General features: G+C 39.8%; 1 protein-coding gene across 1 annotated transcript in view; it reads right to left on the bottom strand.

The window, feature by feature from the left end:
- Positions 1 to 22,912, bottom strand: part of CACHD1 (cache domain containing 1) — a 111,735-nt gene that overhangs the window by 24,639 nt on the left and 64,184 nt on the right. Inside the window, exons 5-10 of the mRNA XM_075037292.1 lie at positions 12,442 to 12,568; positions 10,090 to 10,234; positions 8,240 to 8,456; positions 4,489 to 4,638; positions 3,134 to 3,367; positions 396 to 545 (exon numbers count right to left, since the gene is read on the bottom strand). Of these exons, the coding sequence (XP_074893393.1) occupies positions 396 to 545; positions 3,134 to 3,367; positions 4,489 to 4,638; positions 8,240 to 8,456; positions 10,090 to 10,234; positions 12,442 to 12,568 (1,023 nt within the window). The remainder of the gene's footprint in view (positions 1 to 395; positions 546 to 3,133; positions 3,368 to 4,488; positions 4,639 to 8,239; positions 8,457 to 10,089; positions 10,235 to 12,441; positions 12,569 to 22,912) is intronic.

The raw sequence follows: 22,912 nt of genomic DNA, 5'->3' as shown, positions 1-22,912 counted from the left end.
GAACTTGGTAAGTTGCAAATGAAAGACAGCTCAAAGAACCAAGCAATAAAGAGAGGCTGGGATCAGAGGAAAAGAGCTGAACACACATATAACAACACCAGTTTTGCCTTTTGACCTGCACATAGAAAACCTCGGGTGTTAAACATGTAGAAAATCTCAGCAGCAAGTAAGCATTTCCACATCAAAACTCCAGTACAGACATTTCAAGTCATGAATCCACCTACAGTCTCAGCAACTCTCAGGCAAAACTAACCAAACAACACGCAATTAATCTTTTAATAAGTATTATCATTCATTACTTACAGACTATTCAGAGACATGAGGATTAAGAGTTTCCTTTTGATGGTTAATGATCTCAGTGGGACTAGAAGAGATTATTTGAGCCAAAAAGTTACCTTTATTATCAATGAGGAAAGTGTAGGAACCCAAGGAGTCTTGATAATAGGTGACATCTTCCAAGATATATGCGAGATTAACATCTACTCCAACAATCCCTAGCAGCAGGTTTCCAAAGTAACACGGTTTACTTACAGTCATTATCAGACCTTAGAATGAGAGAAATAACATCAAACCATCAGAAATAATATCTAGTTAATTATTTTTAGCAGAAACAGAGCATGCTCTTTATAATTTCAAAATGTTATACAGTTAAATTTTTTATAGTATTCCTTGCTGGGATAAGGACAAAAATTGGCACACCTACAGGGAAGATGAGCAGGTTATCTGGCATGTCTGGCTGTTAGCCACTCTCCCCAATTAGTTAATTTCTATGTTTCTGCTAGTGACCTAAGGTACATTTAATCAATTTATTAAAATACACACCACAATTAATGTTTTGGGAGTTTTGTCAGTCTGCAAGTAGATGCCTTACAGATAAGAAATGCATTTGCATGAGAAGCCAAGGTAGTATTTTGTTCCTTTAACATCATTTAAGGCAATTTAAAAAATAGGGAGAGGAAGGAGGAAGAGAATTTGTACTTGTAAAGCAACAACAGGGATGAATTACTGCTCATCTAATTGCATATTCAGAATATGAAACCTCTGCTTAACTAAATCCCAGTATGGCCACTTGTACTGGGAATCATACCCATAATTACACAATGGTTTGGGATGCATCTTGTGCCTGAGGTAAGAACTCTCAGTAATACCTTATTTCTCTTACCTTCTACGCCATTGCTATTTGGAAACTCAGCAACTCTTTTCCTTCAGACCAATATAAAATTCATTTGCATGTATAAGCTTTTAAGTACACCTTGAAATTTATGTAAGACTAACCTTCTCTATTGCACCATTTCTAATCCTTCTGTTGCTCAAATTTTCCATTATGCTTGGATATAGCTTTGTCAGAGAGCAATAATACAGCTTAATTACCAAGGTTAGGAAATGCAGAAAGTAGCAAGCATTCTGACTCAGAAGAGATTTGGTCAGGCATAGTCTTAAATTTGTTTTGGGACTCAACACACAAGGCAAACGTGCAACCTAAACTCAGCAGCCCTTGAAAACTATTCAGCATAACCCTCAACTACTCCTATGTACCAATTGAGACTAAGAATATGCAAAGTCCTGAATGAAGAAATAGAGAATTTGCTCAATTGTCAAAGCAATATAAAATCACCACTGTATTTCCTAACATCACTGTGATGGTCACATCCCTTTACAGAGCACCAGAGCAGTGCTAGAGAAATGTCAGGTGAGCTGCCCAAGAACCAGCAGGGGTAAACCCTACAACTCTGACGTTTCAAGCATGTACACTGAGCTTTAGGAAGGGCACCAGATCCCAAAGGTAAAAGGAGAAGGAGCACTGCAGCTCACAACTGATGACGCTTAAGCAAGTATTAGCTCAGGCAGTGGGTGTGTGTCCAGCCGGGAGAGCTTTGCCAGCACTGTGGGAGCAGCCTAAGCCCGCTCCCTACCTCCTGAACCTGCCCCCGGCAAGAACCCCAAAAAAGGATCACCCTGCAGTGCATGCTTACCCTGAGCACAAATGGAACTCTCTGATTTCTGCATTTCTTACATGTGTCATCTCACATGCATGCTGGTGCGCTCCCAGAAGTCTCTACCAATATCTACACCTTCAGTCTCTCCATTACTGGATGTAGTGGCAAATCAGATCAAGTTGAACACACAGTTTTTGTTAACATCGCATCTAATTTTAAGGTAAAAGGGAAGATCCATGCACCTTCCCACCACATCAGCATAAATTAGGAACTGATGGGACAACCAGACTGCAGACATCTGCTGCGTTAAGATATTCTTCAGGATGCATTCACAGTCTGGAGAAAAACTGTCACTAGGCTTCTACTAAATTCAGTGTATCTCTCGCTCCAGACTGGCCAGGCAATCACCAGCCAGCTCAAGGCCTCCTCTTCTGCCCAGCGCTGGGGGCAGACCAAGTGTGCTGAAGCTAAAGGAAGAACTAAGGATAGCGAATTTTAGACAATAATTAATAATCTCTCTTTATGCCATTTGCTAAGCTGGTTGCCTTCCCCCTCTCACCGAGGTTTGACTGCCAGTGTCCAGCATCCCCATCTTCACAGCCCGGCAGCATGGAATGGATACTAAACTAGTTGTGAAGAGCCACTGCTTGGGGTGCAAAGACAGAAAAAAGGAAACTCCATCAGGAAGGATGACTCAAAAGTCACATCCATGGCTCCACAGGAAAGGGAGGCTCAAACGACAGTTAACTTTTTCTCTCTTCCACTGTGGGGACTTATGCAGTCCCCTGAGTCTACCTGTAAGGCCTCAAGACATACAGAAGTACTGATACAATGGACCCTGTGATGGTGCAGCATGGCGATGGCTGTCATTTCAACGTGACAAGATTGCTTCCCTCAAGTACAAAGAACTTCTCTCCACAAATTAAATTATAGATGCTGTACATGTACACATAAGTAAGAACAAATTTCACCCCCAAGAATCCAACCTAAATTGATCTACTCCATGCCTTATTACCACTTTTTTCATAACTAGACCTTCTGCAGATAAAAAACCTGCTGGCATGAAAGGCTAATTTTATATTTGCCTTGGGAACACGCCTAAAAACATCATCTTATAAGACTATATTTGAGAATACATAAGCAAAGGGAACATAATCTCTTATGTTTTTATACCTAAATTCAATGTAAGCACTTACCGTCTCCCATTTCATCTGAGAAAGGCAGACTGAAGACTGCCTCATCGATCATTCGGTTGGGGAGGTTTGTATAGAATCGGCCAACTGTAGTTTCCAGGTTACTCAGCTGGTTTAGGACCATCATGCTTCCCTTGATCACAGGTAGGGCTGTTCGGTCCGGCACCCCGTACTTCACCGAGTTCTGCTCTGCCAGGTCTCGCAGAAAGGCTAGTTCCTTCAAACCTGTCACCCCCTCTGAAACAGAGATGCAAGACATAGAAAGAAGGAGATAAAAGAAGCTTAATTTCCATCAAGACTTCAGTATCTTACTCCAAAGTACTGTAAATAAAAGCAAAACTATACACACGCTATATTGTAGGACTGAATATACTATAGGCTTATTTAAGTGTTAAGGTAAAGTGATGAAAGACTAGTATGGTTTTTGGAAAAGTAGTTAGCTAGTACAAAAATTTAGTAAGATTGCCTCTCACATGCTGTTACACGGTGCAAAAATTTAACATGCTGTTCACATCACCACTTTAAATAAAGATCTTTTAACAAAGACTTATGTGACCCATAAATCCACAGGACAGCTCTTTGTTCTCCACTGGTGGCTAGTCCACATAAAGGACCAGAAGCATATTATACGCCCTTGGAGATAACAGGCTTTGTTCTTTAGCTTAAACATTAAAAGTTTCACATTTTACACAAGTCCCAGGCTCAATTCCTGCAGACAAATCAAAGACTTTTGTACATATTAGGTCTCAAATGAGTATTTAAATTTACAGTCAAATGATACATTAGCTTAAGCATTAGTTTCCTTGGCTAGAGCCCGTGTGCAATATTTAGTAATACAACATACAGCCTTCTTACTGAAAATGCTTTGTTGGAAAAAGCACAGGATGCCAAACTACTGTGTGCATGATCTTCATATTTAACTTCATTCTTAAGCTGGGTCCTAAGTTCTCAAAGCACTTCAGATTACGTTTGATGTTACAATCATGCTCCTTAGCTAATGACTGAAACAGAAGTCACGTATACTCTCATTTTGCTGCACCAGGAAACAGGGGCAGCGTCAGGAAGGTTTACAGTTGCAAAAGTTAGCAAATTTAATTCAGTCTGGTTGCCACTAGACAATTCAGGCAACAACACTTTATATCCTGAGCAGCTGCATTGTGATATATAAGCATATAGTGGCACACAGTTTTACATACAAAAGAATTAACATCTGGATGCAGCCTCTGGGTTACATGGGCCAAAATCCATTAACAAACTGCTCCCAATAAGGCGTGGAATTACATTTGGATGAGCTTAATAAACTAGCTGTACAATGAAAGGGAATTTTCATCCACTGGAAATACAAAAACATTTCTCACCATTCATAAGCGCATAAGTAAGAATCATTACTGAGTTATTGAGGAAACTATTTTCTTCGTTGATGACACGTAGAGTAGCTTTTTTGTCATCTTCCGAGGAATCTTTTGATGTAATCCCAGCCGAGAGATAAATTATGACCATATCGGTATCTAAAAAGAATTACATATATATAGCAGAAAGCACGTTAGATTTTTAACTCAGGAAAGCCATGCGGTAAGAGCCCTTATATCTGCTTATGACCATATATTGCCAACAGCTTCATTTGTGAGATTCACAGGAATCTACAGTGGACAAACACACTGCAGACTTATGAATTATATTATTCATTATTAAACTTCCATTCATAACATTTAACAAACATCTGTTTGATTCGGTGCCTACCAGCCACCCAGAAGCACCGTGGCTTGTTTCTCCTGAGCAGACCTCACAGGCACCTTCTGGCCCAGCTGCAACCAGGCAGGACCACGCAAGACCAGCATGCAGCATGCCACAGAAGCCGCTCTAACTCCATGGAGAGCGCTTAACGAAAGAGAAAAACCTCCAAGTTTCGTCTCCCGACCCGCTTTTTTCTCCCCTCCTGCAATTCTATAGAGTGGAGCCAGGCTGTGTCCTAGGGGAGCATCCGATTGTATTTTCTACATGAAAAGTGCACGCTGCTTTCCCAGCCATTGCTGCTGCAAGAGCTGTGCAGGGGGCTTGGCATCACTCTTGATGCCGATCACGGGGCCCTCCTCATCCTCCCTTCCAGTAAGGTTTGGCTGTGCCATCAACCCCTGCTGTAGCATGGCAGCAGGCACCGCAACGGCCGTACATGAAAGACAAAAGCCCTGTAAAAGACCTTTTCACCCACTCCTCCTCCTCCGTGCCTGCGTTAGCCCCGCTGCAATTTAGTCCCTGACTTGCAGTGCGATAGCTGGAGGACGTCACGGGATGAAAGGCGTCTGACGCTTTCCTACGGTGTGTGTGGGTTAGAGCGTAACGCTTGAGAAATGTGACACGGCACACCACCATTCATCATCGGCTCGTTTCGCATGAAGTTGGAACACGTTTTTCCAGCTGAGTGTTCTTGGCAAAAGGCCTGCCTCAACGCCTTTGAACACGTAAATTCACATCACTGCTGACATACCAACCTGTTTCATCATATTATATCTCAGTATTAAAAGTGTTTTATGCATATAATTAAGACACTTGTAGGGATTATACACCAGTACATTATCTGGAGAACATGAGGTTAGTTGGTTATAAACCAACTTTGTTGTCTCATCTAGTGTTTTTTGTGGTTTTGCTGTGTTTTTTGTTTTTAAATAGGTATGAATGCTTTGGCTTCTACTTTTTGTCATCATGACCTGAAAAGGTTTTCAGCCAGAATCGGCTTTTGATACAAACAAGTAAGAGCAGCTGTTAATTTTGGGGGAATTTCTGCCCCCCCTTTTTTTTAGAAGCTAAAACTAGGAAAAAAAGTAAAGCCAGGTATTAATACAGCTTTGGCTGTAATTTAAGGAAAATTATTAATGTGTTTCCTAGGCTATAGCATAGTTATTATATACTGCAGCCAGATATGATGCTGCAGTCTAAAAGCTTTGCTAGCAGAAGTAACGTAAGACAGTCCTAAGTCTGCATTAGGGACCAGTGCTAAACAGGGCATCTTATCATTCAACAGCTAATCATTCTATACCATTTGATAAACTACACTTCTGATAGTTGGAAAAGACCCTTATATTCAGTGTACCATTACTGCATTTATCTATCTATCTATAGTGTATGCATGCATGTATATAATATATATAGCTACACTGCAATTTTATATATGTATATACACAGGCACACACCCCCTACCTATTTACCTAGAGTTTTCAAGAAATGTTGGTACTCAGTGGCAGAGCATTTTCTTACACTTGGGGATGAGGGTCTGCTGAACAGGACTGCAATAGGAACCAGCAGAAAGCAGGAAATTCAGACATGTTCAACGGCACAATTCTTCCATCTCACACCAGTAGCTCCCTTCTAACTTTTCCAGTGCATATTCGGGAGCAAGGCTGTATCTCAATAGCTTCCCTGACACACCCACACATTGTTCTCCGGGAACAGGATGTCAGAAAATTAACAGTGAAATGAATGATTTTTTTTTCTAGGTTTATTTTTCTTTTTTAAAAAGATTAAAAGATTATTTACAAGAAAATGAGACATGTTTTATAAACATCCTCTTCTCAAACCTATTGTGTCTCACCCTATGAATTCTGAAATTTGCTATATACACATTAGGTCTTCAAAATCTTTCACACTTAGAGAAAACCAATATCTATAAGATAGTGCTTTTGCTGTTAAAGGTTCAGCCAACTTCTGAACTTCAGGCCATAGATACAGTGAAACACGTATCTGACTGTATGCTGCTTAGCTGAAAGATGGGGTGCATCTGCAAAAAGCATTTGCCTTTTCTTTTAACTTTCTGTACTTGTGCCCCAAAATAACTGTTTGGTATGAAACCTAGTAAAAACATGCCAAAACCTTCTAATCCTAATATACAAACAGTGCCAAACATAAAAGATATGTAGGAGGATGGTGCAAGACTCTACAGCTGATGTTCTTGGAATAACTACTGATGACTAATGCATCTTATCCCAGCCAGCTTCAGCAGCACTGGATTTTTTATTTTCTAGAAAGTTGCACCCCTTTCATAATTTTGCCAGAGGATGGTAAAAACCTGCCCTTGACCACCCCATCTTTCAGCTAAGCAGCATACAGTCAGATACATGTTTCACTGTATCTATGGCCTGAGGTTCAGAAGTTGGCTGAACCTTTAACAGCAAAAGCACTATCTTATAAACTGAAGGAGTCATGTGAAGGAGCAGCACACTTCCTTAGTCCTTTCAAAGCACTTTCACTCCTGGACTTTTCTTTTTCACCTTCTTCTGTTCTGAGCTGGTGCCCATCAGGACGATGAAGAATTTGCACTCATTGGAGCAGGCACAGGACCAAGCTATGGGATTTGCATTACATAAATTGACTAAATGGACAGAGATCGGTCTGCTTTCTCCGCCCTGCCACAGCATTGGCAACGTTCTCTATTCCAACGAGCACTCAGAGTACAGCTTCAAGAATTTGTTTTCCATGGCTTCCTGGCAAGCAAACGTGCCACTCAATTTCACATCCATCTTTTCCACATCGTTCATCACATCCTCATTACAAAAAACCACCAATCTTTGGAATGGGAAGGAGAAAGCCCATAATGCGTACAACAAAACTCAGGAGGATATTCTTAGATGAAGGAAAATTTAGCCAGGCCAACCCCTCATTCCATAAAATATCACCCACAATTGGTATTCTCAAAAACCCCTTTTCGCCGACAAGCAAGGGCCACTTCCGTAGGATTCCAGTTAGGCACACTACCCATATAGCTATGTTTTAGCAATAAGTCAATGAACCTGCAGCAACAGCAATTTTCATTAAAAGGACCCTGCCACACACATATTCGGGAAATAATTCAGCTACCAGGCAATTCAATCCTGCAATTTCATATTATACTTCAAAAGAAAGTCAGCAAGTGAAATAAATTAAAAGGGAATGGCCATATTCAACAGTCACTCATGCAGATTCCAGATCAAGTAAATGCTACTTAATAAAAACATGCTTTTTAAAAAAAAATATATTCCAGACACTACACTCCTTTGGCCTCTGTCAAAGTGAGAATCTTGAATAAGAAAACATTTGCAAGCCTCAGAAATAATCAGGATTGCACAACAAGGGACTTACTTCCTTGGAGTTTTGTGCCATTGTTTGTATTTCGTATCAACTGGAAAGCCTTTTGAAATCCCACTGCATGCTGCGTAGGGCTGTCAGATGACTTTATACTGCTAACGAAGGTGGACATCTTCCTTTTTGTCTCACTAGTGGCAGGAGACAGAAATGTCTTATAGCACTGATCCAGCGAGCAGGTTCTTACTGTGTCTGCCACGGTTAACACAGAGATCTTGAAAGAGAAGAAACTATATTGGATTACCTTACCATTTATAATTCTTTACACACCGATATAGAAAACACAATGATAAGCCAACTGAAGAGATTCTGTGGATTTAGAATTCAATTGTTAAAAAATAAATGCTTGAGGCATAAATCCATCAAATTTGAAAAGGATTAGACTTATGGTGATTTCAAGAAAAAGAGACTTCAGCCTTTGTTTCTCAGATGAAGTCAGCTTCACTCTGCTCATACATAATAGTTAATACACTGTTCTGGGCAGAAGTCTAAGTGAACTAGAGATAACTGAAAACAAAATCAGCAGAGAGCATTTTCAGGAAAGCCTTGAGTGCCTATAGAAAAGTGAAGTGTATACAGAAAATGAAAAAAAAAAACCCAACCCCAAACTCTAAGAACTTTTCATAGGCAAAGCATTAAGTTGTTTTAATGTTTCAGTCAAAGCAAGTCAAATCTACCATCAATTTTTATCCTGTAAATAAGTTAAGGCATGTAGTGGTAACACTTGCATTAATATACACATAACATACCAGTCTTATTAAATGAGTGGCATACTTTATTATAAATTACGAGTGATGCAAGACAGTCACAGGATTAAGCAGTAATTATATACCCATATAACAGGTTTCATAACCACTGAGTTACTGACCAAGTAATATGCATCTTAAATGTATTTTCTTCATTATAGGTCTACATTAAGACACTTTTGACACTTAAATTTAAGTACTACTAATTCTGCTAAACTCTAAGCATTATTTTCCCGAAACTCTCTAGAAGCACAGAAGTTATAAGTGTTTTTCCCATACTATTAATGAGAAGACTTAAGGCAAAGATTTTAATCAGTTGCTCTTCAACTTGATTTGACCGAAATTCCCTTCCTACTAAAAAAACCTGAAACCCAAGCAGAAAGAATGATCAAGGTCCCACTAGCAGAGAATTACTAAAAGTAAAGACCAAACTGGGGACTGCTTGTGGTCCCACAGAATCACCTTATGGGCCCCTGGTTGTAATCTGTACTGAAAAAAATTACAGGTTAAGTGACTTTCTCATTGTCAAGCAGAGTATCTGTGTCAGAGCAAGAAATAAAACCCAGATTTCTTGGCCCTTCGCTTTATCCTTTCCTTGCTGGTATCATGGTTGTCTGGGAATCTTTCAACCTAATTATATTTCAGCTCACTCCAGCATAGCAGCAGAATAAATAATTTCCATTTTCATAAGCAAAAAAGACAGCCTCAGAGGTAAAATGAGTTGCTCAAAGCAATCTAGTACTTCAGAAGTCATCAGACTCAGAGCATGTTTCTCCTAATTGCACAGTGTATCACACTGCTGACCATCACCTTGAAGTTCCTGCCAGGATGAAGAAGCCTTCAAAGATTACTCAGAAACAAGACTTTGCTTTACATCAGTGGTTTTCACTTTTTTTCAGCCTGTGGATCCCCAAATGTTTCTCCTGCAGTAATACAGGCTTCCAAAAGTGAGTTCAAGTCTTCATCACCCATTCGAGGTAGACCACAGATCCCCATGAATCCATGGACCACAAGTTAAAAACACCACTTCGGATGAAAACTGAAAACACTGAGCATGGTGGAAACCAATGAAAATATGCTCATTGCTTGGAGAAAGCTTACCTTATCGTGTTCATCTATAGAGCTCAGAATAACCTGAGCAGCATCTTTGGCAATCTGAAGCTGTGTCTCTGTGACCGAAGCCCCGTGGTCCACAATGACAACGATATGCTTCGACTGAGGTCGAACAGTAGAAACATAGACAGGCCTGAAGAAGAACAAAACCCAAACCACTGTCATGAGTCATCTTGTAATTTCCACTAAAATGTTTACAAGTGAAAACAGTCAAGAATTAAAATCAAAAACATCCCATGAAGAAACAATGAATTATAACAGGAATTTTTGCCTTTATGGAAACTTCTACTAGGAAAGACCAGCTGAGAACCTGAACATACAGAAAAGGCCCTCACTTCCACTCTCCTTCTGAGTTTTTAACCCAAATCAGTGTCAGATCCTTCTCCCTCTGTCACAGCAACCACTTTCAGGTAGGAATAAACAATTTTGCTGATGCAGCAGCAGCGTTTGGGATTACTGTTTGCAGCAGCTCACATCAAGGTTTGGATTAAGTGTTGACAAGCACAAAATGCCTCATGATAAGTGCTGGGTGCCGGGAACCTTACTCACATGTAGAAGTAAGTGCAATAGTGGGTATCTGCTGGTTACATGACAAGTAAAAACCTGTGCAACTGTGCAGAGTTGCATTAGCATAGGGTGTTTGGTTTATTGTAATAATGGAAGGCTTCTGGCCAAGAAAGGGTCTTCTCTTGTTGCCTGGAATGCATTTCACACGAGTCGTGCTCCACAACTCCTTGGGCGTGCGCAGTTTTAAACCCCACAGCCAATCTGAGTGAACTCTGGTGAAGGGTCTTGGAGCTGCCATGTGTCTGTTTGTGCTAACATCAAAAAACATATTTTCAGCGAAGTGGTGCTCAGATCCAGTTCAATATTGTGAGAGATATGTGAAAGATTTCACAAGCTCTCATGCCAAGGTCTTAACCTGGAACAAATTAGGAAGATCTTCAGCAAGGAGGAAGGATTAAAAAAAAAAAAAAAAAAAAAAAAAAAAAGACAACTCTCTCTCCTCTTTAGTCCAGACCCAAAACTAGTTAGAGTCAAGTGTGAGTTTTGGGATCTAAAATTTATTATATCAAAGACAGCCACAAAAATCTTATTAAGAGTAAAGGAAATGCAGAAGACTTTAGACAAGGCACTGAAATAAACAACTGGCACAAATCAGTTCTTAATTGTAAAACAGCCTGCAGCTCTATACTGGTATTAATACCTAGAACTTAAATAGGGCCTTTGATCTTCAAAGGACTGAAGTATTAACTAATTAATCCATCCAAACTACCCTCTGAAGTAAATATTAGCAAAAAGGTATCCCTTATTTAACCATGAAGAATGTGTGACCCAGACTAAGTGATTTGGATGAAATCACCAATGGTTTTAGTGTCACAATTCTGATCAAGACTAGGGTACCCCCAGCTCTCACATCTTCAGACCACACCTTTCCAAGACCACAGAAAACTTAATCAAGTCCAGACGCTTCATGCTTTGATGACACATAGAAGATAACATCTATAAACATTTGATTGCTCACACTGACAGGTAACCAAAATACTTCGTAGTCTCTGTGCACTCAGCTACATGGAAACGTACCTGGATGTGCTGATACTTCCTCCGCATGGATTGATTAACTGGTACAATTAGCCAATGTGTGACCAGAGATACTAAAGCCACTGTACTTTCTGAGAAGATTCCACCCTTGAGTCTTTATCAGTCCCACAGCACTGACAGCAAAAGCTAGGGAAAAACTAACTGCACCACAAATGCTTTGCTTCATGCCTACAGAATAGAAATATTCCCCTGTGCAGGAAAACCCTATCACCATTTGAACACTTTTTCTACAGTTTTTTTAGTAGAAAAAGAAAGCAGCACTATTGCTGCTTCCCTACTATCCACGATGTACCACCTGAACCTTGGGTGGAGACTGGAAAAATGCTCCTCCCTATGCCCCTTCAAGTCTCTCATCCTTCTGCACCCCTCTCCAAAGAGATGCACCTGCCAAATCAGTAGAATACCTGTTCACTACTTTATTAAGAGGGGTCAAATATGAGTCAAATATAAGTCAAATTTTGCCTATGGGCTGACCTGCAACTTACAAGTTACTGCTTTTTACAGCTTAGTTGATTTGGGAGAGGTGAGCAACCTGTATGTAATTTTATTTTACTTCAAAGTTTCTTAAAAGTGAAAACTGGTGCTTTAAAAAACAAACCTAAGAAAACCCAAGGGACTCCATTAAAAGTTACTCATGAATGTGTCATCTTGGCAAAGTGTAACGCTGAAATGAAATCAGTGCTTGAGGAATTCAATTTTAGTGCCTTGTCCATTAAATCGTAAGGAGACAAAACATACCTGCTGCGGTGTTCATAGCTGCCTTTGCACCGGAACTTGTGGGCTGGGAAAACGGTGAAAATGCCTTCTTCTGAGCTGAAATACTGCCATTTAATTCCTGGGTTAGACTTCAGATTATCAGCAAGAACTAAAGGTTGGAGAGGAAACATGAAAAATGAAATAGAGTTACAAAGAGACATCAAACGTGGAGGTGTGTTTATTCAAGGCCTCTCTCTCCTATGTGCTTGGAGAAGAATAACCAGGATCCCAACATGAAATACAAATAGCTCTATTTAAGGATTGATAGAGCTTCGCATCTGACTTGCAAATAGTTAAAGTCTTTTGGAAACTTAACACTGGATTTGAGATTTTAATATGTGATGACAATTCCTGAATCTCTGAAACTGGGTCCCAAGAAGCCAAGGCAGGAGCAAGGAAGGAAGAGATTAAGGCAATTATATATAATATGTATACATACGAACATACATTTACATGTAATGATAAATACATTGTCCATATAGTTTTCATAAAGAAAAACCCCCTAATGTTAAAAAAATAGTGCTCTTTATACTGAAATAACTCCAAAATATTAAATAGGTTTGCTGCTTACAGCTCTGTAACACAATCTGTTAACATTACCTATTCTGACGTGTTCAAAAATGTCTACATGAACATTTAGCAAAAATAGTTTTACATGCAAATGTGGGTCAAGGAAAAACTCACCATAAAGGAATAGTTGAAAAGGTTCAAAAAACAGGGAGAGTCTTTCCTCTTTGCTCATCATGGTCTCCTACTTATGTAAAGGTAGATAGGTACAGCTCCCACTCTTGGGACTCAAGAGTTCTCCAAGTTTCTCATTATCCCTGTGCCATAATTAACAAGGCTGTGGGCCCCTCAAGTATTGCTTGTTAGGAGAAATAGCCACTTTTCAGGGAAAACACAGCATCTTCCCTCAAAGGGTTATGCAGTGGCCACACTCTCCAAGTGCCAGCTGGTGGGTGGTGGCTCCGTGCTGGTTCCACCCATCCTCACCTTGAGCATCTCCATCACCTTCCCGTTTTCAAGATCATAAAACTCGGAAAGAATGGTAATAACAGTTCTTAGCAGCTATATCACGACTTTGCTCCAAGTCTCTCAAACTCCTCTGTAGCAGGTGATTATTAGTTACTCATTGCATAGACAAAAAGTAAAGAACAAAGAAGGTAAATGACACATTCCCAAGTTGTGTAGTCAAGCAGGAACTGAGCTCAGAATATAACCTTAGGGTACAGATCTCAAACCCTCCTGTAGTTTATAGGCCACATTCATTCTTTTTAAAACGTGCTTGGTGCTTGCTTGCTTATTAAAATAATCTCTAAGGAAGCACTACTTAACACTAACAATAAAAGCAATTCAAAAGCTACAGCTTAGTGATACTAACAAAACTGACTACATCAGTAAAAACACAAAACACCACCAAACCCAACAACCAAATAAAGCAGCTACCCCAGGGCCGAGACCATCTGCACTAATAACTTACAAAGATATTTAATACACCAAGCTAAACCAACAGAGCGTACAGATACTGTGGAAATCCCAGCACTCACAAGCCCAGGTGGGGACAATCGTGTTTGAATCACCCGAAGCAGAGGCAGCATTGGGATTTCTGCCTCGTAGCACAATGAAAACGTCCTAGCTGCCACCCGGAGCATGCACCTCGACTGCTCTCCCTGCAAGCTTGGAGAGATGAAAGGATCGGCGCTCATCCCATGCAATCACCAGCTTTGCCATGACAGTGACATTAGGCAGCCGTAGGCTTGCCGAGTTCCTTAAAGCAAGAGGCAAAACACTCCCAGGAGAGAGGGAATGGAAAGTCATTAGCGTGGGAGGCACAAACCCTCTCATCACCACGGCAGCAACAGGATTATATTCCACTTGGGGCAAATAATCGTCTCTGCTTGCAGCAAGCTGAAAATAAAAACTTGAATGTTTGAATTCTTTAGTTTTTACCTAAAAGTTAAAATGGATCATATCAGCTTAAAGTGCATTAAACAAAAAAGAAGTATTTCCTTGCCATTTCTCCTTTCCTCTTCTTTGATTATAAAACTAGCCAGACCGGCAGAGGGGAGCTCTGACTTACAGTGCCTCACCTTTTGCTGAGCATTTACTTTCGGCATTTCCCTTAGGATTGACACTGAAAATAGGCCAGACAGTTTCATCTCCTTGATCTCATTCATTATCAAATATGCCAGTATTTGGGTTGGAAATCACTGCAGGGCACATTTCAAACCTTAGCCAGACATTCTACAACAAAATATCCACATAGAGTATAGTTTAAGTTCAACATCCTCAATAGTTTAGCACTTACTCAAGTTTCCCATACTGGCTGCGGCCACGATGTTCTCTCCACATTCAGCTCAGCATAATTACCCTGTAAAAACCACTATCTTGGGGTTTTTTTCCCTCCTTTTTGCCACAGTTTTTTTATATTTCCACAGTGCCTAAAAGTCCCAGTGGAAGTCCTGGTTGCACCCTGCTGGACTCTGTACAAAGATGCAGCTTTGCACGACTGTGGCTTTGAAGAATTTGGTGCTTCAATGGACTGAGGAAGAAACAAGAACAAGACATGAAATGGTTGATGAGGGTTTTCCCAGTGCGTTAATGACTGGGTCGGGAACCAGAACTATGCTCTGCTCACACCTCTAACTTTCTCATCTTCCTCCAAAAAAATACCAGTTCAACTTCAACAAAGATGCCAAAGCTTGTTCCTCTCTCTCCACTGTGCAGAGGCAAAATCAGTCTGGTAATACTCTTGGGAGCAGGAATCTGTTGTCTCATGAATTTTCATGCTTTCAAAGAAAGCACCCATGATCTTGCAATGAAATGTCAAACAACTTTGCTAATATTGTTTGTTTCAATCAAGTTCCCCTTAAATTTCTCTTAAGTCCTTGGTTTGTTTTTACACCTGATATGATACCAGTTTAGCAGTGCCATTTCTGATTTGTACAAAGAGCAGGTTTCTTTGGTCATGGACGATGGTTTCTGTGTAGCAGGGACATAAAAAAATCTGAAATTTTAATATTGCTGAATTTAAGTACCATGGAAAACTTCAGGCAAAAATCATTTTTAATTACAAAAAAAAATAAACCTAACCCACACAGAATTTCTAGCTTTTATAGCTAGGACTACCAGAAATTCCTCTCCTCATCCCCCTCCAAAGCACCCATCCTCTTTTCCTCTCTGAAATCTTGTCTGGAAAAACCCAGATTAATTTCTGAACAGCTTGAAGGTTTGGCAGCCTGACCCTTCAGAGAATGTGTAGCACCAGTGCTCACAGCCCACACAAGTTCTCCTGCATTGGGAGCACATTGCACGGCCACAGCTGTGGGAATCCAGGAAAGTATCTGATAACCCTTTATTAAGCTACAAAGAGAAACCTGGGAAAAAAAAATCCTTTAAAAGTATCAAAACCTTTGAAGAAAAGTAAAAAAAAAAAAAAAAAAAAGAAAATTATTTAAAAAAAAATTTTAAAACAACACTGTCTTTCAGCAGTGTATGACAATCAACATTACCCATTCTACTGCAATACAAAAAAGTTAGAAAAAGCTAATACAATTACACTTTGACATAAATAAGGTCACCAAAGTCCAGGCACACCACCACCGTGCAGCAGAGCGCTTGGGATGTGCAGGTTATTCCTGGTTTCCCTGATGTCCAGGTCCAGGTGCCAGAGAAGAACCTCACAGCTCTATCATGCAGTGGGCGTAATGCAGCAAGTTAGCAAATCACCCTTAAATTTTTTGGTTATTTATTTAGGTGCAGGCATGGAGTACCTACATAAGAGTCCGTCACGTGCACTGAGCGCTTCTTTTGGACATGGCGGTTTTCAGCGAGACCACTACAGCTGAACTGCTGGTTCACATGATGGCACTACCTTGCAGGCAGCGAGGGACATGAGACTATCAAACATTTAAATACTTTATATGCCTAGCCACCAGGATTTCATAGTTCTGGGGGTGAAGTATGGCAATTGTTTTGTTTTGTATAAAGACCCTGAATTTCTGCTATTTAAGTTTTCATTATGGGTTATAGAACTTGAAAAATATATTTTCAAATCAGACATGTGAACACTTAGTTAAAGCCTGGATGAAATAACTTGTCCAGATTAATTTCACCAACAGCATTAAAATAAAGGAGTTTATACTTAAAAGGAGGGGTGGGGGTGGTTAATCATTGCTGTATTAAAGATAAACTTCTCACTCCCACAAGGCCATGATTTGTATTCATTTCCCCATGAGAGTACCTGGATTTAAAAATGTTCATTTTCCCCATAAAACAATTGGTTTTGAACCTCAAATTCCTTACAGCCTTGGTGCCTCTCTCTGCTGTTCCTCCTTTTTACAAAGTTCTGCTCATGTTTTCCTTCAGCTAGTATGTTAGTTCAATAATGCCTTCCCCAGAGACTACCAATTTTATCATAAGTCTTTGCTTTTTTTTTTTTTCCCCTTTTTTTCCCCACTATGACCACAGTAGACAATCTCCCAGCAGATAAGCCGTGGCTGAAAAATACATACTTTTTCTCTTTAAGTGCATTTTTATTTTCCATCCACTAAAGCTGTAAGAATGCCCTGCAGATATTTCTTCATCTCTTGGTCCCTGCCAGGACACTCAGCTCTTTTTCAGCCTAACCTCACTTAACCCAAAATGTCCACTCCCTCAGTTGCTTTGCCGGTACTTTATTTGCACCTCCTCCTTCCAGCAAAGCCAGCCTCTGGACAGGTTACACAATCAAAAGACCCCAACAAAAAACATACTGTAAGACGAGTTGCCTGCCTAGCCTATAGCTAAAGGCTAAATCTGTCAAAATTACACCCTTGGCAGCACCAGCAGAAATGTGTGCAGGACTTCTCACTGGTACTCACTTCTTGGGCTCCATATGCTTGACCTGTGGTTCCCATTTTAACTCAAAAAGTAATTTACTTTTTTTTTTCACTTTCTGGTTAGGTTCAAGTGATTTTGCAAGTATAAGAAGATACCCATCTCCCTGTTCTAACACAAATTACAAAGTATTTTATATTACTGGTACATGTAATGATTTTGCTTTTCTAAAGTGAGCATCGCCACTAAATAAAGACCCCGCCTTCATATCACACTACTTGCAGGAAGCCAAGTGTCCAAGTCTTATAAACACAGAAATCTTAGTGGAATCTCTTCATTTCAGACACAGACTGGAGATATAAATGGCCAACTGGGAGCTGCCCATGAGCTGGCATTGCCAGGTCACTCTGAAACCTCTGTCCCCTCCACTTAAAATGCAGCACTATCTGACCCCAAATTCTGCTGCAGACAGAAAAAGTTGGAAAGTATTAACACCAGAGTATTTGAAATGATCATTCTCTCTAATTATAAATATCTCACAAGGCAAAAAGGACTTTTAGAAAGAAAGCCCTATGTGATAGTTTATAAAACTTCAAAGGGAATCTGATATGATAACACTTAGCACTTCTAGATACCACTTTACATCTTCAAAGCATAGTCAAATCATTAACTAATTAATCTTCAAAGAGCGGCACAAACAGTCAGTGAAAAAAAAAAGGAACTACTGAACATAATTGCTCATTATAAAAGAGTTTCTTACAGTCCTCTTTTTTAGCATTTATTGAGCTGCAGACCTCACGGTTCTCACCCTGCAAAAAGAGAAAAGTTGAATTTTCTGTGCAAAACACATACTGCAGTTCTTCTCTGACAAGTACCTCTATTAAAAATAATCATCATGAAGATACTTTAGTGTTCCCCAGAAACAACAGCAGAAAGTGAATGTGTTTATTTTACAAGTAAAGACATTCTCTAACTCTCCAGACGTACAAATCTGACCCAGGATTTTCTGAGTCAAACTCTATTCTGGCTCACACGTTTTCAACAGAAATAAAAGGCTCTGCAGCTTGAAACCAATTAAAATTCTGCTGATGGCATGAGCCAGGATGGAGCCCAGCTCACTCCTTGGGAGCTGTTTTGACTCTGAAGGGGAAAGAATTAAAAAAACCCTTTCACGTTTTAAGGAATGAGCCCAGCTTCCTTGATTCAAGGCGTTTGGAATGGGGGTATTAACTCTTCTTCTCAAATACCTTCCAACTATTTTAATTCACCCAAACTATCAGTTTAAAGTATAGCAATATAAGGAACATGACCAAGGCACTCCACATTTTAAATTATCAACACCTCGAATAAGGCACAGCCAAAATTTATTAACAAACTTGCTACCATCTATGCATATTGCTGGGAAAGAGCACTCTGCTAAATCTGCCTGACTTGAAACAGACATTTTGGCGCTTTGAAGGATGAGAAGAAAGATTTACTGGTTCCTTGTTTATTCAAAAAGAAAAAATCCCGAAGGAATCTGATAACATAATGCACTGGCTCTAGGTAAGATTTTGTCGTCTAATAAATAAAGGACTATTCATACCAGTGAGGACAGATCTCTTAATCTAACTAACCGAAGCCTATGATTCCATCTGAAGAACAGAGACTCTCTCCTTATCTATTTTGTAGTAATGGCTAAAAGTAATCCAAATGGAAAACTCAAGCCAAGATAAAACAAAACCTTTTCAAGGCATTAAAAGAAAAAAAAAGTCTCCTAGTATCAAGAAAAAAAGTGGCAAAAGCATTATTTTTTAAGGGTTGAGAAAAGAGAAGTACATCTATTTCTTTCTTCTTCCTCCCTTCCCCAAGATTAATGTTTATTTTCTCTTTATATTACAAAAGTCCAATAGAACACTGCAAAAAAAAGTTCTTTATTTTTGAAAGTTTCATGAGCTACACTTACCCTTCTTAACACAATATTCAGACCAGAAGCTGAGATGGTTGTCTGCACCAAGGGCTCTCCCAGGCTCTGCTCCCGTGGCTTGCCCGGAGTCTGCGGTGCAAATTCCATTCCCTTCCAACACCTACAACTTCACCACTCTGATCCCACTTTCTTACACTGTGCACAGAGCAGGCCAAGATTAACATTTAAAGAATTGAGATCGAGGCTGAACAGAGCAGAGTTTAAATTTGGTTTGCTGACAGCTTTTTATAGGTCGGATTATTTAAGTTGCAAAACTCATGCGGGAAAAGTGAGATACTCATGGGAATTTTTTTTTTTATTATTTTATTTTTTTTTACATTAAGAATGAAATGATCAACCCAATCAGGAAGACAACCTGTTTGATGGACAGGCCAGGCTGGTTTTGGAAACTGTGGGCAAACTAGAGAAGCGTACAGGAGCTCCTGCTTCTGGGCTGGAGGAGCAGAGGGCTGTCAAACCCTTTCCCTAGGAGACCGACACGCTTGGGGTCCTCCCCAACACACTGCATCCAGTGGGAAAGACAGTATGACATGATTTTTGGGAAGCCATGGCTTCCCATCTTGCCTCTATGTCTAAACTAGCAAAGCAAGGCAGGAGAGAAAAAACACAATCAAAATACCCAGATGTACCAACAACTCTCAGGCTTTTTAGAGCAGAAAAATAATTCAGGCTGAGGTAGAGTCTGAATCCAAAATGCAACAGGTATTCCTCACTAGCTCTACACGAGGACACTTACAAGAGAAGTAAGAAAAATATGAGATTAGAGGAATTTTTTTTTGTTTGATCTTTAAACTACAACCACCTTTGAGAGAGGATAGAGTAATGAATACACACATGTAGATTTATTGAGACACAGCTCCTGTGCAGACAAAGTGCTCTGTCCTAAATGTATCCTCTAAGGTAAGCAGTTTCACAGAACTAGGTCACTGCAGAAATAATTAATAATTAAGAGTTTTGAGAGACACTAAGTAAGTACTTTTAAAAACAATTTCTAACCTGACAGCTATCTTCACAGCTGTAAGGATGTTGGTGCACTGACAGCACTCTGTCCTTCTGACCAAAACTGCTTCTCAATCTGTTTATATCCCCAGCCTGCCTCAAGCCAACTATTGTCTTAGACCATGAATTCCTTTGGGCAGACACTGCTTTTTTGGCACAACAGGTCATGGCCCATGACTACATAAGCGCTACAGATACCACCAACACAATACCCTCCACCCACAAAACAAACACCCAGCCTCTTGCCCCTAAGCCTTCCCACATCCAGTTTATTCCAAACCCCAAATACTTCTGCAGTGATACAAGGACGCTGCTTTGCATGTGGGCAATGTCCAGCTCCGCACCAGCATTATTCCATATATTATTCTATGATTCTACATTGGAACAGGCTGCCCAGGGAAGTGGTGGAGTCACCATCCCTGGAGGTGTTCAAAAAACACGTAGATGTGGCACTTCAGGACGTGGTTTAGTGGGCATGGTGGTAGTGGGTTGATGGTTGGACTCAATGATCTTAAAGGTCTTTTCCAACCTAAACGATTCTATGATTCTATGATTCTGCTCGACCCTTCTGGCAGCAACCCTTCCCTGAAGTCACACCAGTCTCTTGTTCTGTGCCCGGGGTGGTGGAGCTCATGTGGTTTAGATGTTCTCAGCTGAGGACCAGGGAAGGGAAAGTGGAAACTGTCATCTCACAGACTTTTGAACACCTTCACACAAGGAAGCAAGGACTAAGGGTATACCTTGTAGCTCGCCTACAGAAAACTTCTTACTTCACTAGGGGTGTACCAAGTATCAACTTTTGTTTCTCAAATAAACCTGTTTCCATCTCATTTTTCTGCATCAATCCACTCTTTCCACTCCATTTCACTCTTACAGGCATTTTCTCACTAATAAAAAAACTTCCCCCAAAGGCTGTGTGTTCTGAGAGCTGCTAACAGGAAAGCCAGAGGAGTCTGCTGTCAATAAATCCTGAAGCACGTCCCTGTTTTTGCTATCACTCAATTCCCTTTTCTCTTCTGTTGCCCTTCTCTGCCAATGCCATTTTTTGAAGCTACTCCTTTCATCAGGAAGCTTTCAAGCCTGAGGCAAGGAAAGAGGAGGCACTCAAGTCTTACTGTTGAGCCAGGACAGCAAGATGCTTGAACATGCACTCTGTTTCTGTGAGAATTCAAACCAGAAATTTAAAAAATGTTTAAGGGAAACTATAGTTTATTTGTTTTCCACCACTCAGGAAGAAGTAATATTTCGTTAATACTTTTTTTACACCCATCTTTTGCAGTAGAAAAAGAATGGGTTTTTTTACTTAAATAAAAAACATTGATCTATTCAATGCTTTGCTTTTATAACAGTGCCTGAAAACTTGCTTTCAAAAATTATTTTTATTAATGAACAACTGCATGTGATTTTATACATTATTTTAATAAGCTGTTTGCTTGTTTGGTTGTTTTTTTTTAACAAAGAGAGAGCCTACAAGTAAAATAAAAAAGCCCAGCGAATCATAGTAAGTGAACAAAGACTACCTACCTTTAGGATGGAAAACACTACACAAATTACAGTGATGAGACATATGTCAGGAAATTATCTTATCTGGGCAGCACCTGCACCCAAGACGTGGTATACAGTGGATAGGATGGAAAGGAACCTATGGAGACTGTTCGTTTTGCTTTTGGTTTTTACTTTTTCTTTTTAAATTTCATCAGAAATCCAGAAAGCAAAGCTATAAGAAGGCACACAGTAAGAGAGGCTAGAGAGAAATTTGGAGTTCTTTCATGCTATTTGTTGCAAGATACACAAATGCTCTGTGCATGGTGAGGGTGGAATAGTGGGTCTGCCACTTCATCAGTCACATTAAAAAAATATATCAGTATTTTATTCCGAAAAACCACATGAAAATTAAAATAAAAAAAAATTCTCTCAAGCCTGCATTACTTGTAAAAAAAAAATAAAAAAAAATCAACAAACAAAAAACGCCAGAACTTATGCTAAATGAAATCCACAACCAAAGTCTATAGTGTTCTCTAATTTACAACACTAAAGCATCATAAAAAGTTGAAAAGTAAGATGGATCAGCTGGACAAAACTGTGATTAAAAAAACATGAAAGCCATGTATTAATTCAAGTTGCCTAGGATGCAAAAAAAGAAAACCTTGCTGCACTGGAGGACCAAAAGCTGAATTTTTCAGGGATAAGTCATATGTATTTTGGTTCTAAGCACATTTCTAGCTCTTTAAACGTATCAAGGAAATGCACTGACTGTCAAGATGGAAATGCCCTGACAAGACAAAGAAAGGAAATATTTTAGGATGTCCTTATATTTTGTAGTTTTTGCATATCGCTGCAAACACAGCCTCATATTAGCTGAACTCAGCTAAGAAGATCAGAGAAACTTCTTTGCATGGTCCCTTCAGCAGCTGACACTACTGATGCCAAAGCAGACAGGCCTAGGAAGGAAAGTGCCTTGGAAAAAAAAGAAGATATAAAAAGTGCATAAACCACAACAAAATTATCCACAGTAGGCTGGAATAAAATCTTCATGACATTTTTATAAAGTACTTAAGACTAAGGACATTACTTTAGGTATCATCTTTCAATCATGAAATCTCAAATTAAGAGCAGTGTGACAGTTTCAAGGAGAAATAAAAGCTTGTTGCTATGACAATCAACGCTAAT

The sequence above is a fragment of the Buteo buteo genome, chromosome 10 (genome assembly GCF_964188355.1).
Source record: "Buteo buteo chromosome 10, bButBut1.hap1.1, whole genome shotgun sequence".
NCBI lineage: Eukaryota > Metazoa > Chordata > Aves > Accipitriformes > Accipitridae > Buteo > Buteo buteo.
The sequence above is the reverse complement of the archived record's forward strand: the minus strand, read 5'-3'. Positions and strand labels throughout refer to the sequence as shown.